At 35.7% G+C, this 23,303-nt stretch overlaps 1 protein-coding gene across 8 annotated transcripts in view; it reads right to left on the reverse strand.

Moving 5' to 3' along the window:
• LRBA (LPS responsive beige-like anchor protein) overlaps positions 1-23,303 on the reverse strand; it is a 407,526-nt gene that overhangs the window by 102,437 nt on the left and 281,786 nt on the right. For all 8 annotated transcript variants that reach the window (XM_068942256.1, XM_068942262.1, XM_068942261.1 and 5 more), the window contains 2 exons: positions 9,820-9,960; positions 8,379-8,498 (listed from right to left, as the gene is read on the reverse strand). In XM_068942256.1, the coding sequence (XP_068798357.1) occupies positions 8,379-8,498; positions 9,820-9,960 (261 nt within the window). The remainder of the gene's footprint in view (positions 1-8,378; positions 8,499-9,819; positions 9,961-23,303) is intronic.

Consider the following 23,303-nt stretch of genomic DNA (forward strand, 5'->3'; position numbering starts at 1 on the left):
TTTTTACTCAAAGAAGTATTTTTCTGTTATGGATCTTGGCACATTTTTACAGAAAAGAGTATCTTTCATGAAAATCAAAATCTTGATCCTAATTGTTTAAAGTTCTGCTACATCAGACATACAGTTTCTGGTTAAAAATCTGAATTACTAAGTATTTCTGAATTTTGCTAGTAATTGCTCTTGGACTTCTTTTACCTTGCTACACATATGACATGAAATTTACCTTATACAAAGGTAATACTGCAAGTTTGGCAGCACCTTTACTCCTCGTAATTTTTGAAACTCCATCTATTTTACAGAGAAGTATAAAACAATACAAAGCATATGTAGAAAAGCTTATCAAGTTACAGGGTGTCTTAGGCATGCTTATGTTAGGCAGCCTGTTTCAATAAAGATGAGCTGTCATTTTCCCAAGTTTCAACTGTTTTTTTTTTTAAAGAAACTCTTCAAATTTGTCCTTCAGTTTCTGAATGTTTGAGCCGCTTAGAACGCTAGAGTTTCCTGCCTCTACTACCAAGATTTAAACATACTGCATAACACAGCTTTGAACCAGTCGTACACAATCATGCAGCCTGTGCACGCTCACTGGCCTATCTACAGCAACCTCCACTTCCCGCAAAACATGTTGAGTTTTGGGTCAATTTCAACCAAATTTTACAGAGGTTTACAAAGATAATTAAGTTCCTACAAGTTCAATAAAAATAAGCAGTCAGGTAGAGCCGTTATATGTGCCTTGAGGGACCCAGTAAGTGCAGCATCAGCTCATATTTTATTAGTCTTCACAGACCAGGGACCACAACAAATGCCCTGTCTATGAGAAATGCTTCAGTTGAGGCTTACAACTTCTTTGACAAAAGAGTCAGACAATTATAAAGAAACAAATCCATACAAGACCAAGCATCATCTGTTCCAGTAGTTAGAGAAGGATTTTTTTTTCCTTTATATCACTTACAAGTATTAATATCCTATTTCATGAAACCTGAGATATTATTAGATAAACAGAATTTGCCCAATGCCCAACCTAATGTTTATTGCCAATAAAGTTCAATGATGGAGTCAAGACTATCAAGTCTTCTTGATTCCAATCTCATGCTTGAAAGAATAAATCCACATTGAATATGCATGACCTGGTAATCTACATCACAGTCACAGAAACTAAGCAACGCTCATGACTGCAGATAACATTACCAGTATTTCAGTTTTGTTATGGATTTTATATACATTTGGTTACAAGTCTAATTTGTCTACCATAATAAAGATTTTCTGAATAGCGTTTCTGCTGCTTTGGATAAAACATATCAGGGCCTACAGACATGAACAGGTTTAAGGCACGTATAGGAAGAGGATCTAGCAGCTGCTCTGGGTGCTCATAAGTTTCCCATGATGTGCTTCTTTGCAATGAGAAAAAGACATGTGATTACAGGACATGTTATGTCTGAAAATCATTTCTTCATCATAAGTTAGAGGCTTCATTCATTTTTTGCAAAATAAATGTTTTGCATAGGCCTTTAATATCTCAAGGGTAAAGCTTCAGCCTGGATGGCTTTTAATTGTGGAAGCTTTGAAAGTTCTCAAGCCATCACTTCATCTAAAATAAAGTTGCACTGGAAGGGAAGAGAAGTTAAGAAATCAATAAAGGACTGAGGTACATTAGCATGTTATATAATTATTTGAGCACCTACCCAATAAGATCAATGTAATAAATTGTTTATTTTTGCTTTTACTTTCCTGTAACTATTCCTTTAATGTTAAATATTTCAGTAATGTTAATCAGATGCACGAGTTTTATTTTAAGACAACTATCTACTTAAAAAGCAATGGCACCAAAACAGAATAAATCTTGTTATGCGCTAAATGTTTGTAGCCAATGTTTTCTTCATTCCTTTTAAGAGCAATCGAAAGAAGGAAAGAAGGAAAGACAGAAGGAAAGAGAAAAAGAAAATGCATACCTAACAGACAGACTTATAATACCTTCAGATAGACTTTGTGAATATCCCATGGCTGGCAGAATCCTTGGTTTAGCACAAGCTAAATTTGGTTCCAAGGCGGCACCAGCAGTTTCCGTAGGAGCAACCTTGTTGATTGAATTATAAACAGTTTTTGTCCAAGTTCAACTTTAGTCATTAGTACAGAGCTAACTTACAGTCAAAGATTGGACAGCGGATGAAAACTGAGAAAATAGAGGGCTACTTTCAGAGTTCTGTATTTATTATAGTCTACTGTTTGAAATTACATTTTAGAGCAGTGGTTATCGTTTAACTAACAAATTAATTCATAATCTCAATATCTCATTCATAAGGAAATCATAATGTCTTTTCAGCATTGTATGGCTTCCCAAGCTGCTGAGATAGTCTGCTGCCCTCCTGGGACACTCCTGAAGACTTTTTATCAGTTAGCTATTAGCAAACCCATTCTTCCGCTCCTCTTACTAACATTTACATACAGTAGATACTAACTTTATAACATCAATATGCTCAGAGTATCCTCCTAGAAGCCTGAGACTACCTATACACTACTGCAGACATTGTGTAATGCTGTTACAATTCAAAGGCACTTTAAACATGAAACTAGCTTCAAAGAAAAATTAACCTGAAAAAAGTGATGCTAATTAGTTTTATAATACACCTAACCTGCCAAAAAGTATTTCTGCACTTAAAAATTATCCTATCAGAGAGTCTTAGGATAAAAGATACTACTTATATCACATACGAATTCAAATAGTGAGTACCATCATACCAGTCTTACAATAGCCATTGCGAAAGTGTGTCGTATCACAAGACTGGCTTTTGTAAGTCAGTACCCTTTTTTGATGGAACAATGTGGAGCGGCATATTGGAGCCTGTTTGATCACCTTTTGGACAATAATTTAAGCTGATGTTTTCTAAACAACAGCTGGTGTTCTGGCACCTCCTTTTGAACAAAACTAGTCACACACGCGCGCGCGCGCGCACACACACACACACACACAATAAACCATAAATACAGGAATAAGGGAATACAGACAAAGTATTAGAGGGACAGGCAAAAGAAACTCTATACTAGTCATCTTAACTTGTTTAAAATTAGTCAAGAATCAATCATATTAAGCCAATCTACTTTTATTTCAAAAGGTAACTTGCCCTAGTGGATGGTGAAAGCGAAAGAAATGACGTAGCTGACTTCTGAGGAAGACCTCTGAGACAATCTCCCGTGACATTCTTACAAGTGGAGAAATGGAGCTTACAAGTGGAGAAATGGTTACAATAATATGGGAGTACCATGGTTGGAAATCCATATTCCAAGAGCAGTTATCAATATTCCAAATAGCAGTTATCAAGAGCATTGTCAAATTGGGAGGACGTGGTAATGGGGTCTGCCCTGCTTCTAATACTAGTCAATAATCTCCTTAATGACTTAGCATAGTAATAAAAATCTAGATGACACTAAGAAGGGAACATAGCTGTTTGGAGGACAGGATGTGAATTCCAAATGACCTTGACAAACTGCATATATGATATTAAAAAACAAAAACAAAAAAACCTGAAATACTGCACCCGGGGAAGAGCAAATAAATGTGAACAGCAACAAGGGTAACAATTAAGCTGATAACAATTATAATGGCAAATCAACTTATTGCAACAGGTTAGCTACCAAACCAGAAACAATTGCCTCTGAACAAATATGTGGCTATCCAGTCATTCATCAAAGAAAAATGGCAACACAAAAGAACAAACAAATAGGCTTAACTTCTGCATTCTGGATCTCAGTACCCCCAGACTAAAGTATTTTCCCTTAAACACTGCAAGGCTATCCATGCTTGCTCTTCTATATAGCACTAACAAAACTAACCAGAATTATTTACACTAACAGTAAAAAGTAATTAAATGAGTTAATGATCATGCTTGTCCTGTACCAAATGATACCTTCACAGAATTAAAATATGCTTAATATTCTTCAGTACAGAAGATTTAGTTTAAAAACACATGGTTAATATTTTAAAGCCATCAGTGCTGAGCTGATTCGTAAATTAAAATGCCAGAGAAGCAGTGAGACACTAGCAAACTTCCAAAGGAGTTTTAATTTGCATTGTTTAAATAAGTGGATAGGATGGAACTAGGAAATTAAATTTTATGCAACATATCACCTCTTGAAATCAAAATTTGAAAGGTTCAACCAAAGGTTATACTGCAGGGCAGCATGCTTCCTGCTTTGATCATCGATCCAAGGCTTTCACAAGATATTGACAAAGATTGGTTGTGACCACACATATGCTTTAGCTTTCTCTGTTGAAGTGTGATACCAGCTAACAAGAGCTGCTCCCAAAGCTGGCTCATGTTAGTCCTCCTTGTAACGTGTGATACCTCCAACTAAGATTAACAATCCTTAGGACAGCAAGCATCAACAATTTATATTCATTCTCTTCACATGGAAAGGAATGAGAAATCATTTCCTGTAAGCCATCGGCTCAGTCATTCTAAATATTCAGGAACTTTTCAGGGGAAGAGGAGTAAAATCCTATTCACCCCCTGCCCCCAGCCCTGAAAGCATTAAGATATTATGCCATTTACTTTGGCCTGCTACTTTCAAGGTCCTAAAAGTGGCTTCCGATATCCTTTGTATATCAATGTAGTAAAATGTTAGGTTTTCATCAGTTGCAGAAGCACCAACAGGAAGCCAGAAAGCTTACGGCAAAAAAACTAACATTATTTAATCAGTCGTAATAGACAACTACATTTGTGTTCTCAGTTCATCAGAAATGCAAGGTAAAGCTTAAAGCCCTTTCTCTTGTTGAGAAATAAATGCTTTTTACCCTTCATCTGCAGGGTGAAAAACGGACTGCTGGTCTCTAAAACGGATAAGTGTACCTCTAGGTAAGAGGGAGCCTACCCATCACACCTAGGACTGCATTGATCTTTGAAGGAGCCAGCTACCTTTTAACAACCACACAGGAAAAATTCAAAGTTCAAATTAAAAATTGGATGAACATTTCAAATAAAGTTTGGATATAGTCATTTACTTTTGTCACAATCCTCATCCACAGCAGAACAAACAACATCTATCTAAAAATATGTAGTTTAATAATGAAGTCCTTCAGTAAGATATTTTTCTGAATTGCATATTGCTTTACCTCAAATGAACCAGTAATCTTTTCTGTGGTCATAATGAAAGTAATAATACTTTAATACAAGTCGTTTTTTTGTGCTACTCTTTAAATATCTAGGTGCAAAAGCAACATATCATGCCCACCTGAAACATGGGAAAGGTAAGCAAAAAGATTGAAGACTTTAGTTAAGGAAGAAAGTATTACCCCAAAAAAGTACCGTGTATCCTACTTATGAAACAAAAAACAGAGAAGTAAAAAATCAGTGCATTTAAATGTTTCATCATTTGATCACACTGATTGGTCTGCTGCAAATACAATTTTTAGGAAATATCTCATCGTTTTGTTAAAGAAGAAAACTGTTTCATGTAGAAGAAGTTAGAACATAATGTAGGGATCTCTGGATGAGGACTTTCCCGAAGGGCATTGTCACTTTTTACTTAGTTGTTCACATTCCTTGCTTGATATTATTATTCATAAAGTCAGCTCTGCATAATTTGCAAGTAAATGTAACAATGAAAAGTGTAGAGAAAATCATTCTTAAGAGAAAACAAAGGTTCCCATTTGCCATTTGCATTCAATTACTGTTGGATTATAAGAGAAATGCAGAAGACAGAGCCATAAAAATACATATTGACCACATTGTAATGCATGACAATATCTCCTTAAGATGAATCCAAGAAAATAGTTTTCGTATTAAAAATTCTGTGAATAAGTAACCTCCCCCTCAAGCACCTCATTTTGTTAACGATGACATGAGACAATATCTTAATTTTCCATGCAGTTGTGTAGTTCTCACAGGTAGGCATGAGCTGTGCTCACAGAATACATTCTTACACACACAGAGCTAAGAGAAAAATTGCATCTAGTTCTGGACAGAATCTTGGACCCAATTAAGACAGTCCAAAGACTGCACAAACAAGCAGATGTTAGAAAAGAGTGGGGAAAAAATGAATGAAGAGTAGGAAAAAAATGAGTAAGCTAGATTTTAGAGGCTTTTGAATAACCTTTGAATAATCAAAGTGTATCAGTGCATTAGCTTTTGCAGAGTGCAAGTATTTTAAGGAGGCAGCCCTTTCAAGTTCTGGAATCAAATAAAAGAACGTATAACCATTTAGTAAAAAGTGAAAGTTAAAAAAAATATTTTTGCTATCATATATTTGTAGCATTCTACCCTACAAGATGGTTGTAACATAACTTCTGGTTGAACTTTCTGCTGAATGGGAGGTAGCTAAAAACTAGATAGCTTTTCTGTATACAATCTAATATGCTATTAAGAATTCCATTGATGACAACCATTGTTACAGGCTTTATTTTCATTCCTTAATTTTACAGAGATCATCCCTTTGATTCTAGTGTTGCAGGAGGCAGCTTTCCAGTCAAGACTTATAAGGAATTAATTCTAATTGAGAATTGTAAGGAATTAATTTCAAAATTTGACTTTGAATCAGTATAGAAGATTCCCTTCACTACAATACTGTAACACAAAGCTGGCAGCAAATGCCATGCGCTCCATCCTTTCCAGATAGGCCATAAGAAATACTTTCATTAAATGCTTACCAAGAGTGAGACTCTAAGATGACAGGGACTAAGTCTAAGACTTACCGGAAACTTGTTTCATAATATTTGTTGGCTGTAACATCAGTGGGAAAGGAATTATAAAGGAAGACTAAACATTGGAAACCTTTCATTTTGTGTATCAGGGATCAAAATTAGATGTATCTGTGTTCATTTAATTCCCTCCCCTTTCTCCTCCTGCCCCTTCCTTCCCAAACACACATATGGATGGGCACATGTACATATATTCTGCAAGACGGGTAAGGAAACATTTTTTCACTAAGCAAAAATTCTAGCAGGCCATGAATTTTTTCCTGAGGAAGTTACAGCTCCTATTGCACGTATTCTTGACATGAAAAGAGTAATAGAGAACAGACCATTTAGGTCAGACTTCTGTCATTAAGTTCATCCCTATAACATCATCTAATTTGGTTTTGTTAATTAGTTAGCAAACAACTCTATTTACTAACATCTATGCAGTATGATGTTACCATTAACTACAGAAGCATATAATAGCCTGCTTTATTGAGGCCCATTAATGCATATATCAGCTAAACACATTCAAGGAATAGTAAGTAAAGATGTTGCAATTCTGCATGTACAAAACTTCTGGAGGCATCTGGGAAACTTGGATTTCACAAAAAATTGCCAGGTAAGGCAGCACAGCAAGAATCAGGAAACTTGGTTTGCACAACTGTAGGGTAATACTGAGGGTACAGTTATCTCCAACAAAGATGTTTCTGTGCATCTGTAATCTTTTCTCCTTTCATAATTCTTCCAACATGTCTAAATCCTCCTCAAATCCCAGCCTCTAAATAGTCTATCTCATTCTCTCCCTCAATGGTTACCTATCTAATCTACTACCCTTGGACTTTCATGTTCTCCTGTCTTACCTTCTTGACCCACAACCTAATTCTAGGTTTCCTTCCATACAATGACTAATTACCAGATTTATCTTCTATTCCCACCTTCCTCATGTTCACTCACCAGTTCCAAAGCCCAGTGCCCTGGGGGAGAGCTTCAATTTCATCCCAAATTCTGTCTCATCTTAGTCTCCTTAATCATTGGCTTCCTGTAGCCCTTTATTTCTCTACCTGATATACAAACTTTCTGGAAACTGCTTCTAAATCTCCCTCTCAGCTCCTTACCCTCTACCTACTTTTTCCTCATCATAAGACTGGATTTTACCCCTTCTGCCCTTAAATTAGCACAGCTTCCTCCTTTCATTCGTCATAGTAAATTAAGGAAAGAGAGACCATTGCCCAAATTGCAAAGATAAAATGAGGTTGGACGCCCAGATCTAAAATAACATAAAGCAATATGGAGTGGTAACTGCAAGTGACATTCTTATCTGAGTTGGGCAGAAGCATGTATGGACGGAACATTCTTGAACTTAGTGGTTAAAAATCTAGGCTAGTTCCTATTGAGTTTTCAAAGGCTTAAAACTTGTGCAGGGGAACAAAAAGACAGTGAAACATACCTACAGCTTTTTATAGCTAATACGGCTTTATTTGAGTCTCTGGGCTAAAAAGATTTGCTAGAGTTTTGCAAAAGATAATTCACTGAAATATTCTAACAGAAGTAAAACCACACATCGTCTCCCTTGAATCTTTTCTTAAATGATAGGATAGTTCCCAATCTCCTCCTCTCCCTTATTCACCACCTGTGGTCCTACAATCACAGCTACAATACAGACAGATGAAGTACAAAATACTTTAGCAACTTTCAGGAAAGTTTTTACCTTGATATCAGAGGTGTCACGCTGACTATTGCGCCATGCTCTTGAAATAGATGAAAATGTCCTATCTGCATGATCAAACTTCCCACCTTGTAAATTCAGAAAAAGTGTGGTAAAGGGCTCCTATTAAAAAAATAAAAAATAAAACAGCAATCTATTTATTTAGGAATTTCAAAAAAAATTAGAATTTATTACTCTTTTTGATTTTGGTTATTAATGATGCTATTCTTCTGGCAGATAGATAGTTAACTGCAAAGGATTCTTTTATCCAAGAATGAGAAATACAAAATAATGCTTGTTTGTTCAAAAAATGTATTTTATTTGTTCTCCATGCACAGATATTCAGATAAAGGAAAGGAAACAGAAATGAAAGAAAATATTTACAGGCTGGAGGAGAAGCTACAGTCAATTGTGGCAAAAACTGCTTTCAAAAACCTTACGGAAAAGCTCAGTATTTTTATGTTGGATTTTTTAAACTAACATATTACAAAAATAAGATACGCATTTCATTCATATAAAGGTTCAAGGTAATCTATTAATGTAAAAGGGTAGTAGTTGATACTGATAGCTTTATGATTGTTATTGTTTAATATATAATTTATGATTTAGAAAAAAAAATGTTTGGAAGATTTAAAAGCCTCCTCTTAGTTAAAGAACACTTAAGCACATATTAGTGGATAATTGCTTGAAATTAGCTAAGCACTATAAATTACTTCAAGGATTTATGTATGCTTGTACCATTCTAACAAGCTTTAATTAATGATGTGCTGCTAATGCTTTCCCAAAGAAATTACATTCTAGGAGATAAATCGCCTTTCAATTGTATAGAAAAATGCACTGTTTAACCAATATATTATCAATATAGAGCATCTCCAATGTTATCTCTATTATAAACTGCAGCAGGTCTTCAAAATCAAATTATTTACATTATAGAATTTCAGGATCATCAGAAAACAACTCCTTTAAACTCATTAGGAGGTGAAAATTAAATACATTCAGTAAGAACCACAAATGTTCGGTGTATGTCCTTCCAGAAAATATGCAAGGCAGGAAAGTTAGCCATGTTTAAAGTAATATAAGAACATTCACTAAAAAGCATATTTTAAGAAGGAAAAGCTTAACCGATTTGAAAAATTAAAACCTTCTGCTCAAACTTTGGAATAGATTTATCCTTGGAAATCAAACTAAGTTACTGATTACAGTTACTAGAAAATCTCAATAGTCTCCTACGCCATTGGGTTTTAGTTTATACATTCTGAACCATTTGTTGCTTTCATTATCATTTAAAAGAAAAGTAAAACATATTTATATTTATTTAAAAAGATACTTAAAGATATATATATATTCTTAAATATACATATATATATATATATATATATACACACACACACTTAAAGAGAGATAGATAGATAGATATAAAAGATATATTGAAAGATATACTTACAATTCTTAATAACCACGTGAGTGCAAAACTTGCAGTTGAATAATGTGTGCCGTAGTGAAACTTTGGAACCTGATCATCTTCCCATGATTCATACCGCTCGGCAAAAAATGCTGCTCTCTTTGGGTTCAAAGCTCCAATAGGCTGCAAGGTTTGCAAAAATAAATGTATAAGTAAATAAAGATAACATCTATTACCTAGTCACACTCCCGTTGCTCTTTTCAGTAACCAGAACTATTAGCATGCATGGAAAAGACTGTTTTTAGTGTTCTGCAAAAGCCAACACTGGATTTGGTAAACAGATGAATAAGGCTATGGATTTCAAACACCACACGCGTCTTACACCCACACACAGGTGATTGGAAACAAGTCTCTTTTTCATTCATAGAGGCGTAATTTCTACGTACTACTGATTCAAATTAATAACTAAAAATCACTTCGTAGCAGTGAGTCTTGGACAAAGAGGCGTTAACTGGCGGGTGGCTGGCTGGGTGGGTGGGAGTGTATAAATTATCAAGCGAGTTGTAGGCAGCAACCAGGAACAACTTTGGATAGCTTGGCAGAAAAACCAAGTGGGTGGAAGAATTATCAACAGTGTACTTGGAATTTTACTATTACTGTTCTTGTTTGTATGTTTTCTATTTGCCATCTCAGGATAAGTTATACTTAATGGATAAAACATCCTTGCATTTAATGCAGGAAAAAAGAGAAAAAATTAGTAAGAGAAGTTAATGAAATAGACAAATAAAATGACAGACCATCTATATAAAAAGCACGGACAAGAAAAGAAACAAGTAGCATATGTATGACTGGAAAGGTCTATCATATTTTCACCAGCATTTTTATTCTTTGTTAAGCCCTTTGTTAAGCGGTAACATAAATACCCTGGGATTTATTTCAATGTAAGAAATAGAATGTTTTGGTATATATAACCATGTCTTTCTTCAGCAGACTTGCTCTTATAAAAACGATTTGGAAAAAATGAGTACACTCCACATAAATCACTGAGAAACTCAAATGTGAACTTTAGCAGTTCCACATGTATAATGCTATAAGAGGTTTAAAATATCTCGGTACATAAGTGCAAAACATAGACGCAATACAATTTTGTATACATATGGAGCACACTCTGTATGTTATTAATGTAAGTGATGCCCTTCTGAAAAGACAATGGAAGCATTCAAGTATAACTGAAGAATAAATGCACGAAAATATTTTCTTGTTCTTGTCCTGCAAGAATAAATATACTTTAGAATATACTACAAGGCAAGGAGAAAGACTAAAAGAAAAGTATCTGAACTGAAGGAACAATCAATAACCTAATTACCAATTCCAGTATAGTTCAAGGGAAAAACTACCTCTGCTACTGAGATTATTATTATTCAAGTATCTACTTCTTTGCAGCTCACATGAAATTTGGCATACAAGCTTCAAAGTAGTTTCTCTCTAGGACAGATTCAATCTAGGAATGAGCTAAGATCTAATCTTACATTTTTTACTTAAAGCGGCTTTCACATTGCAGTAGGATAAAGAAAACATCTTAGGTTAATTACTATTTTTGCAGTTCACTAATTTGAAATATAACCCTTTAAAAAGAGTGGTTCCTGTATGAAAGGATTTTTATCTGATTTAGCAAATTTATTCCAGGGAAGAATGAAACTGACTCCAAGAAGTCTCTTTGTTGCAAGAACCATTTTGGAATCTCCATCTGTACTGATTTTCCCTAAAGACGCAGCTATGCTTGAGGGAAAAAAGAAGAAAGAAGGTCATTGGTAGACAAATCATACGAATTAAAAATAGAAACAGTGCTGTGCTGTATAGTTCTGTAACATTTTATGTATTCACTTTATCTGCTCCTATTTTTTTACCCTCCAAATGAGCATAGCCCAAATCAATAGTTATAGAATTACATTCCTTGAATATAAAGCTAAAGCCAATTAGAATTGATTTCATTCTCTTTTCAAAAAACCGTATCATGCAGAGATCCATATAGCCAGAACACAGAGTATTGATTTTGGTTGTTATTGTTACAGTTGGCTTCTGAAGCCTGCAACAGGACAACTATCAAGACATGTCACATTTATTTGCAAGCAAATAAAAAAGTCCCCAAATGAAAGAAAGCTTAGGAAAAAAAAAGAACCGTGGAGCTGTGCACTGACAATGATACACTATCAGCTTACTCAGAGAAGTTACAGTGGGAATACACACATTGAATTATACATTACACGAATGCACTGATTTATTGTGGTAATAACATCCACCTCATTAAAAGATTCTGCTTTGCTGCAGTTGGAGGGCTACATATTGTTTACTGCTATAAATTAATGGCAGCGCCCAGAAGACTGTAGAATCCTTCTAACAATAGATCTGTAATGACAGTGCTGTATATCACAGCTTCCCCAGCAGCTTCATAATAAAATGGAGACAATGTATTGGGCTAATACATTCTACCAGGCAGGCTCATATTTTTCTGACAACTGCTTTTAAGGATGAGGTGATTCCAGTGTGTTACACTGCACTGTAAACAGTTAACTAAGCTTGAGCTACAGAATAAAGCTCATATGAGGGATATTCAAATATCCTCTGACTTTTGATTAACATTAGTAAAAATGTTAGTCCAAATTTCTCAGTTATTTCATATTTCAAAATTAACAGGGAATCATGATTACATATTGGATTCTCTCTCCTGGGGAGAAATGGCAAGAGAAAAAGAGAAAATCCAAACTAAGCTAGGCTGGATGTAGCTGTGCAACATGAAATTTACACTACTCAACATGGTTTCCCTCTGGCTACAGATCACGAAGGAAGACCACGCTGAAAGCATTCACAGTCAGGAATTTGAGAATATAATTTCTTCGCAGCAGCTCTTAGTAGAGAGACGAATTAGATATTAGTCCACCAATTGAGAACACGTCTTAAGATGGAAAAAAACAAAAAGCAGAGAAAGATATTTCCCAGTAAGTCATTACAGTAGTTAACAAGACAAAGAAAGAAGTCACTTTAAGCGTTCTGAGCTTTCCAACTATACTGAATGATGAATAAAATACAGAGTTTTCAAATTAGAGTTCATTCAAAAAGGTCCAAAATGGATGAAGAACGGGGGTAAGGAAGTTTTTGCTTTGCCTTTTCCGAAGATGTGATCACCTTAGTTTTGATCTGAAATAGTTATTATAAGAATGTGTGTTATAAATATGAAATTTATAAGCTAACTTAAGAAAATGATGTCATTTGATATTAATTTTTTTAAGTGTTCTCAAATCTAGCTGTATCTCAAAATAAATCAATAAATAGATCTCACATTTTGACCAAGTACTGAATACAGTAAATCTTAGTCTTTGGACCAAGCTTTCTTTCTTTCTTTAAGATAGACCAAAGAAGAATAGTTTGTTAAAAAATAACTGAGAAAACACAATAACTTTTAGCATCTACTGCTGTTAAGTATGTCCAGAAACTATGGAATGTGGTTATATTTGTTGGTTCTTAATCTTACTCTGTGCTACGCTTATTACAACAGCAGCACACCTTGCTCGCATTTTCAGAAGAGGCCTCATCACATAGTCCCACATCCATATTAGACAAAAGCAAAACGTTCACTGCTCTTTTAGATATGGTGGAATCTTTCCTGGATTTTTACCACACATACACATGCTAAAGAATGAATTTTTTTTTTTAAAGGATTATGTTCATTTTGGAAAACAGCTTATGATCTAATATAAGCAAACGAAAGGCTTATAAGGAAGCAATCACAGTATGTTTATTTATAGTTACATATCTAAGAGGAAAAAAAGGTGAGGTTTATTTCTATTTTACGTGCCTTCATTTTTAAATAGTGTTACTCTAAAGGAACAGATATACCTTGTTCTTACACTGTGGCCTTTACCTGCCTTTTACACAGACTTTTATTATTAAAACAAACATTGCTACTGTTACTATTGGCTTATGCACGTAATATTACAGTTTTTAAATTATTATTATTTAATATTCCAAATTCATAAAAGACTGGAGTGGAGAATAGGACAGCAAGTTGCATTTAATTACCGCAAACATAAGTCTTAGTTCTGTCTTCACCATTTTTTTTTTTGAAGAAGACGACAGCAATCCTAATCACTACTGGAAATCAGGAGCTCTATGCAAGTATCCAAGGGTTCTGAAAAGCAGTGGTTCCAATAACTAAGCCTATGCTGACTAGTGAAAACAGAAGATTCTAAAAATTGATGAAAATATTATTCTTTGAAAAATGTATTTCAGAACTTTATCATGAAAAAATGGCTTCCTAGCCCATTAAGTTTTCTAGTTCACCTTCTCTTTTTAATTAACTTATTCTTATGTTAACAATATATTTTTCTTTTATGGCAGAAAACTATGAACTAATATTTCTCTCTCACTGACATATTTTTAAGTTAATTTCTTAGAACGTATTTCTACAGTAAGACCAGAAGAATATTTTGGCTTTCCTCAGAGTAGTTAGGAGGTGTGTAAGTAATGTCACAGTACCAAATTCAGTGGGGCGCACTCTAAATCTTCCTAGTTTTTGCTATTTGTGCTTTCAAACATGCTGAATGATTTCTGTGCATTTTCTTTCATGACATCTTATTACACATTCTATTCATAACCTTTTTTGTTCTTCCTTGCTATTCTTAATCTTAGTTCTGCTCAATAGTTAGCATCAGCGGCTCTTCATGCGTTTGCTTTCTCATGACACCCGTTTGCATTCCTCATTGCTTGAATCTCTTCTGTGTATTTTTGTTCTCTTTTTTGAAGAGCTTAAACTCACTCCAGCATTCTAAGCGATATTCCACACAATCCCTCTCCCAACCTTTACTTCAGAAATTTTCTTAATGATTGTTTCAGCTTTATCTTTTTCCTTTTCACGCTTGTTTTGAATTTGCATTACCGAATAAAACATTTAGAGTGTCAAGGACTAGCAACACACATACAAATCATTGTCAAATCTCTGGTATTTGATCTACCAAGGATGGCTCCCCTGGGAAGAGAGTTACTTCCACTCTGCAGAACTTTCTTCTGGGCTTGCTAGTGCCAAAGACATTAGCTCCTAAAACTGTCCTTTAACTTAAGCAGTGTGGAAAAAGTACTAAGAAAACATTTGATGTCTGCCTAAAAGAAGAGTCTATATAATTACACTGATGAATCAATGAGCCACTAAGCATGGGTCCTGTATTCAGGGAAGGAAAGAAAGGGGGGGAAAGGGAAAAAAGGGAGAGAGGGAAAAAGGGGGGGAGGAGGGAAAAAACAGGAAAAAGGGGGGAAGATGGGAAAAAAGGAGGATGAAGGAAAAAGGGGGGGGGGAAGAGGGGAAAAAAAGAGGACGCTTTTCTTTTTGATTTCTTATACTGATTTCTTTTCCACATCCAGCCAGGTATTTGGATTGCTGTGAATACAACTGTCTGTATTACTGAGTTATGCTTTGTAGCATCTTTGCCAAGTATGATGTTTGTTTTTCATACATTTTATTTTCAAGATGACTATCTGGTTTTCATTACTGATATTTTTCATATATTCATTGAGTTTTAAGGACCAGGGAGACCATTAGGTCATCTCATCTAGCCTTGTGCTTGTATGACAAGCCATTAAATTCCTTTCCATTACATGACTCTGAGCCCAATCATTTACATTTGATTATAACATGAACTGCATTTGGCCAATCCACTTTCCAGAAAGGCATCTGACTCTTAAGTACATGGAGAAACTACTATTTTTATTGGAAGCTTTTTCTACTGATAATTGTCATCCTCATTGTTAAAAATATGTGCTTCAGTTCAGCTACGAATTTACCGGTGTGTTACCAAAAAACTCGTATTATGCCTCTCCCTGATAGATCACAGAGTCTCTGCTTACCCAGGACCTTCTGCATATAATGATGCTTATAGACTATAATCAAACTTTGTGATAAACAAAAGAAATTGAGCTCTTCAGATCTCCCATTTTAAGGCGTTTCTTCCAGCCTTAAAATAAGGTAGGATTTGGACATCTGCTGTGCAACTAGTGCTTTTGGGGCTGGATTGCTAAGGACTGTTTTTCTCCTTGGTAGATTATTTGTTTTCATTTTTTAAATCTTCTCTAGACCGGTTCAAGGATCTATTTAGTAGATCAATGAGGGAAGTTCAAACAGTTTAGCAGATGATTGTGCATGTAATTTTCTCTTGGGTCCAGTTCTTTAATAAATCTGAGCTGGAGATTGATTAAGGGTAAGAGATCCTCTAAAGAAGCAGGGGGAATTGCAGGACCTAATTTTTAAGTAAACGGTATGCAGTTGTTTGAGGGGAAGGATGGTGAGTTCTAGCAGTGAATGAAAATAAGTTCGGAGGGGGCATGACATTTTGTGGCTGTTCTTAAACATACCAATGACAGATAAAAGACTAGTGAGATCTACCTTACATGATTTTATTACAGATGTTTCCTAGTTAACCTAAACTGATGAAGTTGGGGTATAATCAAAACTTTGCGTCTTGTCTTTATACCTCTGTCTGGGAAAAGGAGATTTTGCTCAGATGGTCAGGATGTGCCACTAATAATATCGCAAGTATTGGCTACTTCTAGGAGTTTATTATGTGTTGGTAATACATAAAGTAATGAAACAAGCAATCCTCTAAAAATGCAGTTGCTGTTAGATTGCAGTAGAATATACAGCACTTGGCATATTTATGACAATGAGAAGACTAAAATTGAAGCACTGAATGTGTATTAAAAACGTTGATAAACTGGGCAGAGTACAGAGAAATTATTTTAAGACCATGCTAGGAGAGGGAAACTATGAATGTCAGTGTGAAAATGGCTAAAGCCAAAGGGACAGAAATTCTATGCACTGCCCTAATGAGCACTTAAATGATAGACCATCTTTTCTCCTCCATTTCTAAATTGATTTACTTCAGTATACTTCAATACTAAGTCATAATTTAGTCATTTAGTATAATAAGTTTTTGAGAACTTTAACAGAAGCACCAACTTGAATTTCCAGTGGTTTCTTAAAGAACTGGTAAGTCTTACAGTCGAACATTTTTTGGATAGGCAATGCTAAAACCATCCAATAACTATCAATACTAGTGAGTGCACTCTACTGATTTTGACTTCAGCATGTGAAATCAGAAAAATTCATATAGCTATGCTGCCTTCGTTTCCAATCACTGACATCAACATATTTCTTTGGAGAACTAGTTGAGTAGCCATCCTCTGGTTATTTATTAATGTTCCATCTAGTTAAGCTTCTTCCCCTTTGATACTGGCAGGTCATTGTGCACACAACTATAATTCTAACCCATAAATCTGAATATAGGTATCGCAAATAATTTTGACACTTAGAAAATTTGTAGGTAGAAGGGAAACAAAAGGGATGGTAATGTAAAACAAGTTGTAAAGAGTACTTCCTGTTCTTTTAACATAGACCTGAAATTAAAGCTACTTTCAAGTATAGACAAGAGTTGCAGGCAAACAAGACTTCATATGATCCACAGAGAACAGATTTAAAAAAATGCCATAAATACCCTAGTTATACAGCAAAGAAATCATACCTTCTCATACAATTGAGTTGCTAGATTCATTTCCACAGGGTGCAATGTAGAACAAATATAAATTTGTTTAAAAGGTTACAAAGGAAAAAAGACAACTAAACTATTCATAGAGCATAGGTCCATCAGTGGCTGCCATTAAACATGACTGTCTAGACTATTTCTCCAGTTCACAAAATCTTTAAACTTCTGATTGCCAGAGCTGGCTGAAGGGAAGGATGATGCTTTACTTGCCCTCTTTCTTACATTCTTTCACTAGGCTACTGACTATCAGCAGAGGCAAGATATTGAACTAGATGAGCTTCTGGACTGTCTCTTCTCTTACAACTTTATATTAAATCACTCAGCATCTTTCTGCATATACAGATTTGTGTGCACGGTAGTAATCAAATCCAGTCAAGGGCACTTCAGTACAACAAACCTGCAGTTATTTTGAGATGCAAATGAATTCTTCACTTAAATATTTTTTTTTTATTTACGCTGGTGAAGAAACACAGATAAATGGCCTCCAGCCACCTCATTTAATACTTGCATGCACTGCTTAGGGTGCAGACAACTATTTCCCAGCAGCTCCTTTATCTAACTGACAAGTATAACCAGCAGACTGTGATCAGCATTTTTATCAAACATAGGGTCCTTGGGCACTTTCTTATGTGCTGCATATGGATGAAATAGTGTAATGCTCTTATCTCAATGTTTTCTAGAATAAATTTAATATAATCTATACATTCCAAAATAATCAAGTTTTTCATAAGTAAAGATGTTTTTAAAAATAGTTGCCTATCCTCATAGGATTTCTTTGAAGTGACCCATTCCAAAAAATACACCAGATCACACTGTGTTATCAAAATGCTTTTAAAACTCAATTTGCTGTTCAGGGCAAACTGAAAGTTCAAAAATGACTTGAGTAAAGGCAGAAAATAGTTGTATGGAAATTAAATTAGAAATATTTATAGGTATACCTATGCACTCTTTAAATTAACTTCACTGAATTAAATTGTACATATGGATTATTGTTAAGATTTTTTAAGAGCTCACACATGCCTTTCACGCAACAGGAACAGCCAGTAACAGAAACTGATCTAAAGACGATCTACAGACTAGACTGTCTGAACGTGTCAATATAAATAATGTCTAATGGTGCAAAACACAGAAGCTTTGCAAAGTCTGAAGCTAATAAATGGATCATAAACTAACTGTAAGCATAAAGAATGAAGAAAAAATGTGTTTAACAAGAGCTAATTTGCAACAAGATATACTTCCAGGCACCTAAAATTTTGGAAGAATTTAAATTTAAATGAAAAATCTTCACGTCTTACTTTCTACCTTCATATTGCTAACTACGGTATCAAACGCTATCACAGCCCTCCGTAGCAGATTCCAAAACAATACCTTGTCTGCAAAGAATGCACTACTGAACTACAAACTTGCACACTAATTAAGCATATGTATACTTTTACATAAACTTTAATCAATTGCTCAGCACAAATGAATGTCTCATGCATTCATTTGTGTCTCTCACGTGCATTTGAGATTTTATTCCACTTTAATACTATGCATATGAAATCACTTCACTTTGATTGCCAGTATATTTTATGGCCAGGCATTTGCCCCATGGTTTTCTTGTGATCATTTAAGAGGTCATGACCTCTCAGTTCATTTCCAATTAGAAGCCTGTATCTGTTCAGGGCACCTACAACTGAAACAAAGGCAGGATGGGTGTTAACCTCCGATACAAACTAAGAATAGCATTTTGAATATTTGGTGACAATTCTGAGCTGCTCTCTTTCTTGACTTTGGGTATATGTGCATTACAAGCAATACTCCTGCTGATGGCAGGGGAAGATGAAGATTATTAGCCTCATTACAAAAATGATTCCTATTGATCCTGTAAACTTGGCTTTTGCTATATACCTAAATGAAAGAAGGATTGCTTGCTTGAAAAGAATTAATTGATCCTAAAACTGCTCTGTGCATTTGAAGCACAAAGAGCATGCTTCTTGTGAATTCAGAATATAAGCCGGTGGAAAATGAAGAGGACAGGGGAAGAAAAAGGAAGAATGGCAGTGAGATGCATTCTATCATCCACTTAAACGTTCTTTAGAAGGGACAGTTTGACCCAGAGAATAATCAACTAATGACAGGAAAAAAGGGACAGACATAAAAGGATGGTTATGTCAAAGGTATAGAGCATTGCAAATTTCCATAACATTGAACAGCAACTATCTAAACTAACAGTAGGATTTCAGAAAGGCCATCTTGATAAATCATCTTGGAGAAGTATTTGGGGGAAGTTTCAGTCTTAGCAGGTCTCTGTAAGAGTTGTGGAGGAATACAGCCAAACATGCATGGAGATCACGTATTTCTTCTGAAAAAGGTCTGGAGAGGGATACTGCAGATATCACAAGGATGAAAATGACATATCAGTACAAAAAGTTTCCCTAACTTTGCAAAATTCTAACACCATTCAAAGACAGCAAGTGAAACTACACCAGTGGGTGTCAAGCAGAGGTTACCACCAAAATCCAAAAGGCTAGAATTGTTTCAGATCCAGGAAATAGTGTAGTACTAACACCTCTCTGGGGTCATAACTATGCTGGGCTTCAGTCCAATTACTGATTTAAATAAACAAGTCTTCCTCGTGGGTATATCCCTGCTTTTTAACAGAATCGCTCCAATTTGTTTAGAGTCATCCCTGTCCATGGTCCTTACCCACCCCGTGCCTGGGCTGGCAGGCAGGAGGCGTCGCCGCAGATGGGGTACCTGGCCATGGTGCTGCACAAGCAAGCCCGGGCCCATGGAAAGAGAGAGCCGCAGCGCACCACTCAGCCCCGCGCTGCTGCGTGTGCAGTCCAGAGCCATGGCACCGTTCATAGCTTTGTCTCCTAATATTGTCAAACGTGTCAAAGGAACGAAGGAAAAGATGTAACAGACTGACTCAACTAGCAGAAAGGACAATTCACCAATTTTATCATTGATGAGAAGTCTTTAAAGGAATCTCCTAGAGTTTGAGGCAGTCAAAAGTCCCTCCAAAATCACCTTTTCCATGCTTAGAAGTAGGAAAAACTTTAATTTTTAAATCAAATTTTTGGAATACATCAGGCTTGGGAGCATTTTAGTTTATATGATCTATTAGTTTACAACAGATTTTCTGGTACCAACCAAAAAAATACTAAATAGACCAAAAGTTGTAGTATTGTCATGGAATGTGAACAACAGAACTTCATATTCTTGCATAGCTTTCTTCAAAGTGGGGCTTGAGTTTTGAGTTTCCATAACATAAGCAAGGACCCCAATCACAAAGCTACATAACCATCCTCTTTCGCTCTCTCTGTCTCTCATATACCTATATATACATATACACACACACACACGTGTGTGTGTGTGTGTGTGTGTGTGTGTGTGTGTGTGTGTGTGTTTATTTATTTATTTATTTATTTTTCCCCCAAAGAAAGCAGACTGGGAGGAAAAGGTGTCTGTTCTCCCAGACAGACTTTGCACTTTTACGGTTCTCTAAATTGTACCAGCGCATGCATCCCTAAAAATCTAGGTACTGCTCATGGTACTGTTTCCTGTTTGAATGCCTTCCTTCCTTTAAAAGTTTATTGTGACATGGTACATCCAATATCTAGCTCTGTCAACCTCTTTGCACACACACTTATGGCGCTCAAATGTACAGCTACAGCAAGATGATAAATCAGTTCCAATAAAGATTTCTCTCAACTGTTCCCTATTCTGCTGTGGAGTTTTGGAGGGGATGGAGTGTCCCTCTCCTCAAATAAGAAAGCTACATTCGGCAACAAAAGCGTAACAACTTGATACTTGATGCCAAAGAGAATCTGATAAATATACTTTATATTGAAAATACCAAAAATCATAAAAGACTAACAAGTTTTGTATACTTCATGGGGTGCTGAAAGAATCTGGGCTTATGTGGATGTAATGTGTTCAAAGTTTTTCCAGATACATGCACCATCTCCTTAGATGGAAGTTGAGAGTGCAGTAACCTCACTGTTCTTCTTGCTTCTGGAGATTATCCCTAGAACTGATCCCAGAACTGTGGCCTACCAGACAACCTTACTGAAGGAAATCTCTTTTTTCTGAGAATGTGAGACCTGCTATGAGGTAGATGGGATGCGAGATAGACAGACAAACAAATATATTTCTACAACAATAATGTGACTTAAACAGCATGTGACACTCTCTCTGAAGCCATCCAGGCCAGCTCCACCTGCATTTCAAAGGTGATGGACTCTGAACTCAGCTCCTTCCCGGGCTTATTTTCTGGAGGACAAGAGGAGGGAGCTGACCTGGTACCAAGTAGGGAATATATAGTAATTCTAAGACATGCATAATAAAATATGCGTCTCCTCTTCAAATAGCACTGCTTCAGGCTGACTGGAGACTGGGGCCAGTCTTGCCAGCTCTACCAGTATCACTTGAGGTGATTGAAAATTCTAGGAAATACACTAGACCTCTTCTTAACTGCCAGGGATTCTGATACAAAGGTTGAAATATTTGATTTCCTGTTGTTTCACATCAGCTGCCCTGAGAGGAATGATATGATATTTGCGCCTTCCTTCAGAATTTACCTTGTTTGGGTTTGGGATGCTTTTTAAGTAAGCAGTATGTTTTGTCACAGGCACAGATGACAAATTTACTCTCTGAAATTAGTGACAAGGCAACCAGGGCAGATGCTCAGTCCATCAGTGTCAAGCATCACAGGTTTACAGTGCCCCAATACCAGATGTAATTGACTCTCAAAATAAAAGATATCAGTACTGAACCTTCTATCGTTAGTGCTCCCACTGTTGTTCTTACCTTCCTTCAGCGCCCAATTTTGGAATATGCGTTATGTTTAGAAGGACACTGACCAGTGTTAGTGGTGAGTATATCCATTTCAAGTGGTAGTGACCTGTGCTGATTCCTCTCTTGGAGGATAAGCTGAATAAACCATCATTTTGCAAGTCCTACATGAAAAGCATTTGTCCACAGAATGCCTGTACATGTTTTTACACCTCTCTAGGCAAAAAGATTTCTTTAAAAAATTTGCCAAAACACAGTAGGTGCAGATCAGACCACTTGTTACTTTCTATCTCATTGCCAAGGGTGTTAAGAGAAAACTAAGCACATTTAATGCCTATTCCACTCTATGGCCTCACAGGGGAACGACATCCAACACAAGTTATATACACAGTGAACTTCTCTGCTCCTGGAATGTGCACCCTTAAAATGAATTCAGGCTGATACACTGAAGAAGAACAGTCAACAGTGAAGTTTATGTTAAAACAACAGAACTAGTCTAATTTGTTATAGTAAAAAAATTTGTAACTTCTATTCTGTCAAAGTATATTTGTTACCAGGGGCTCCCACATACCAATTAAACTCCTCACTGCACTGAAGGTGAGAGCTATTTGTTGCTTTTGTACACTTGGTTGGAACAGAAGTCATTACTTACATAATAGCTGTTATAAAATTGATGATGATTTAGCAAATATGGCATGAAAATGATAAAAATGAGAATAAAAGTACTATTATGTACACCTATGTACCTATAGGGAAGACAAAGATTTAAGAACAGTATAATTCTCTTCTAGTAGTGTCAGTTTATGATCTTGCAAAAATTTTGTGTGGTGTAGAAGAGAAATTATTAACAGTCACTTGTATACAGCAAGACCTTATAACAACCTCTGGTGAGCATAAAGACATGCTTTGATATCTCAGTATTTTCCAAATATTCTTACTTCCATTTTTTCCTTACTCAAGTCCTAAAACGTACTACAATTCATTGCTTCCACTGAATAAGGAAAAGGAAAAAATGTGCTTTTGAATAACATAAGTAACGCAGAAAATGGGAAACATTCTGGTGGGAAACTGTGTCTGTTGTATAAATAAAATATATACAGCTATAAATATAATATGTAATACTCATTCCAAACCATAGTCACCTCTTAAGAAATAAAC

This window comes from Struthio camelus, chromosome 4 (genome assembly GCF_040807025.1).
Source record: "Struthio camelus isolate bStrCam1 chromosome 4, bStrCam1.hap1, whole genome shotgun sequence".
Taxonomy (NCBI): domain Eukaryota; kingdom Metazoa; phylum Chordata; class Aves; order Struthioniformes; family Struthionidae; genus Struthio; species Struthio camelus.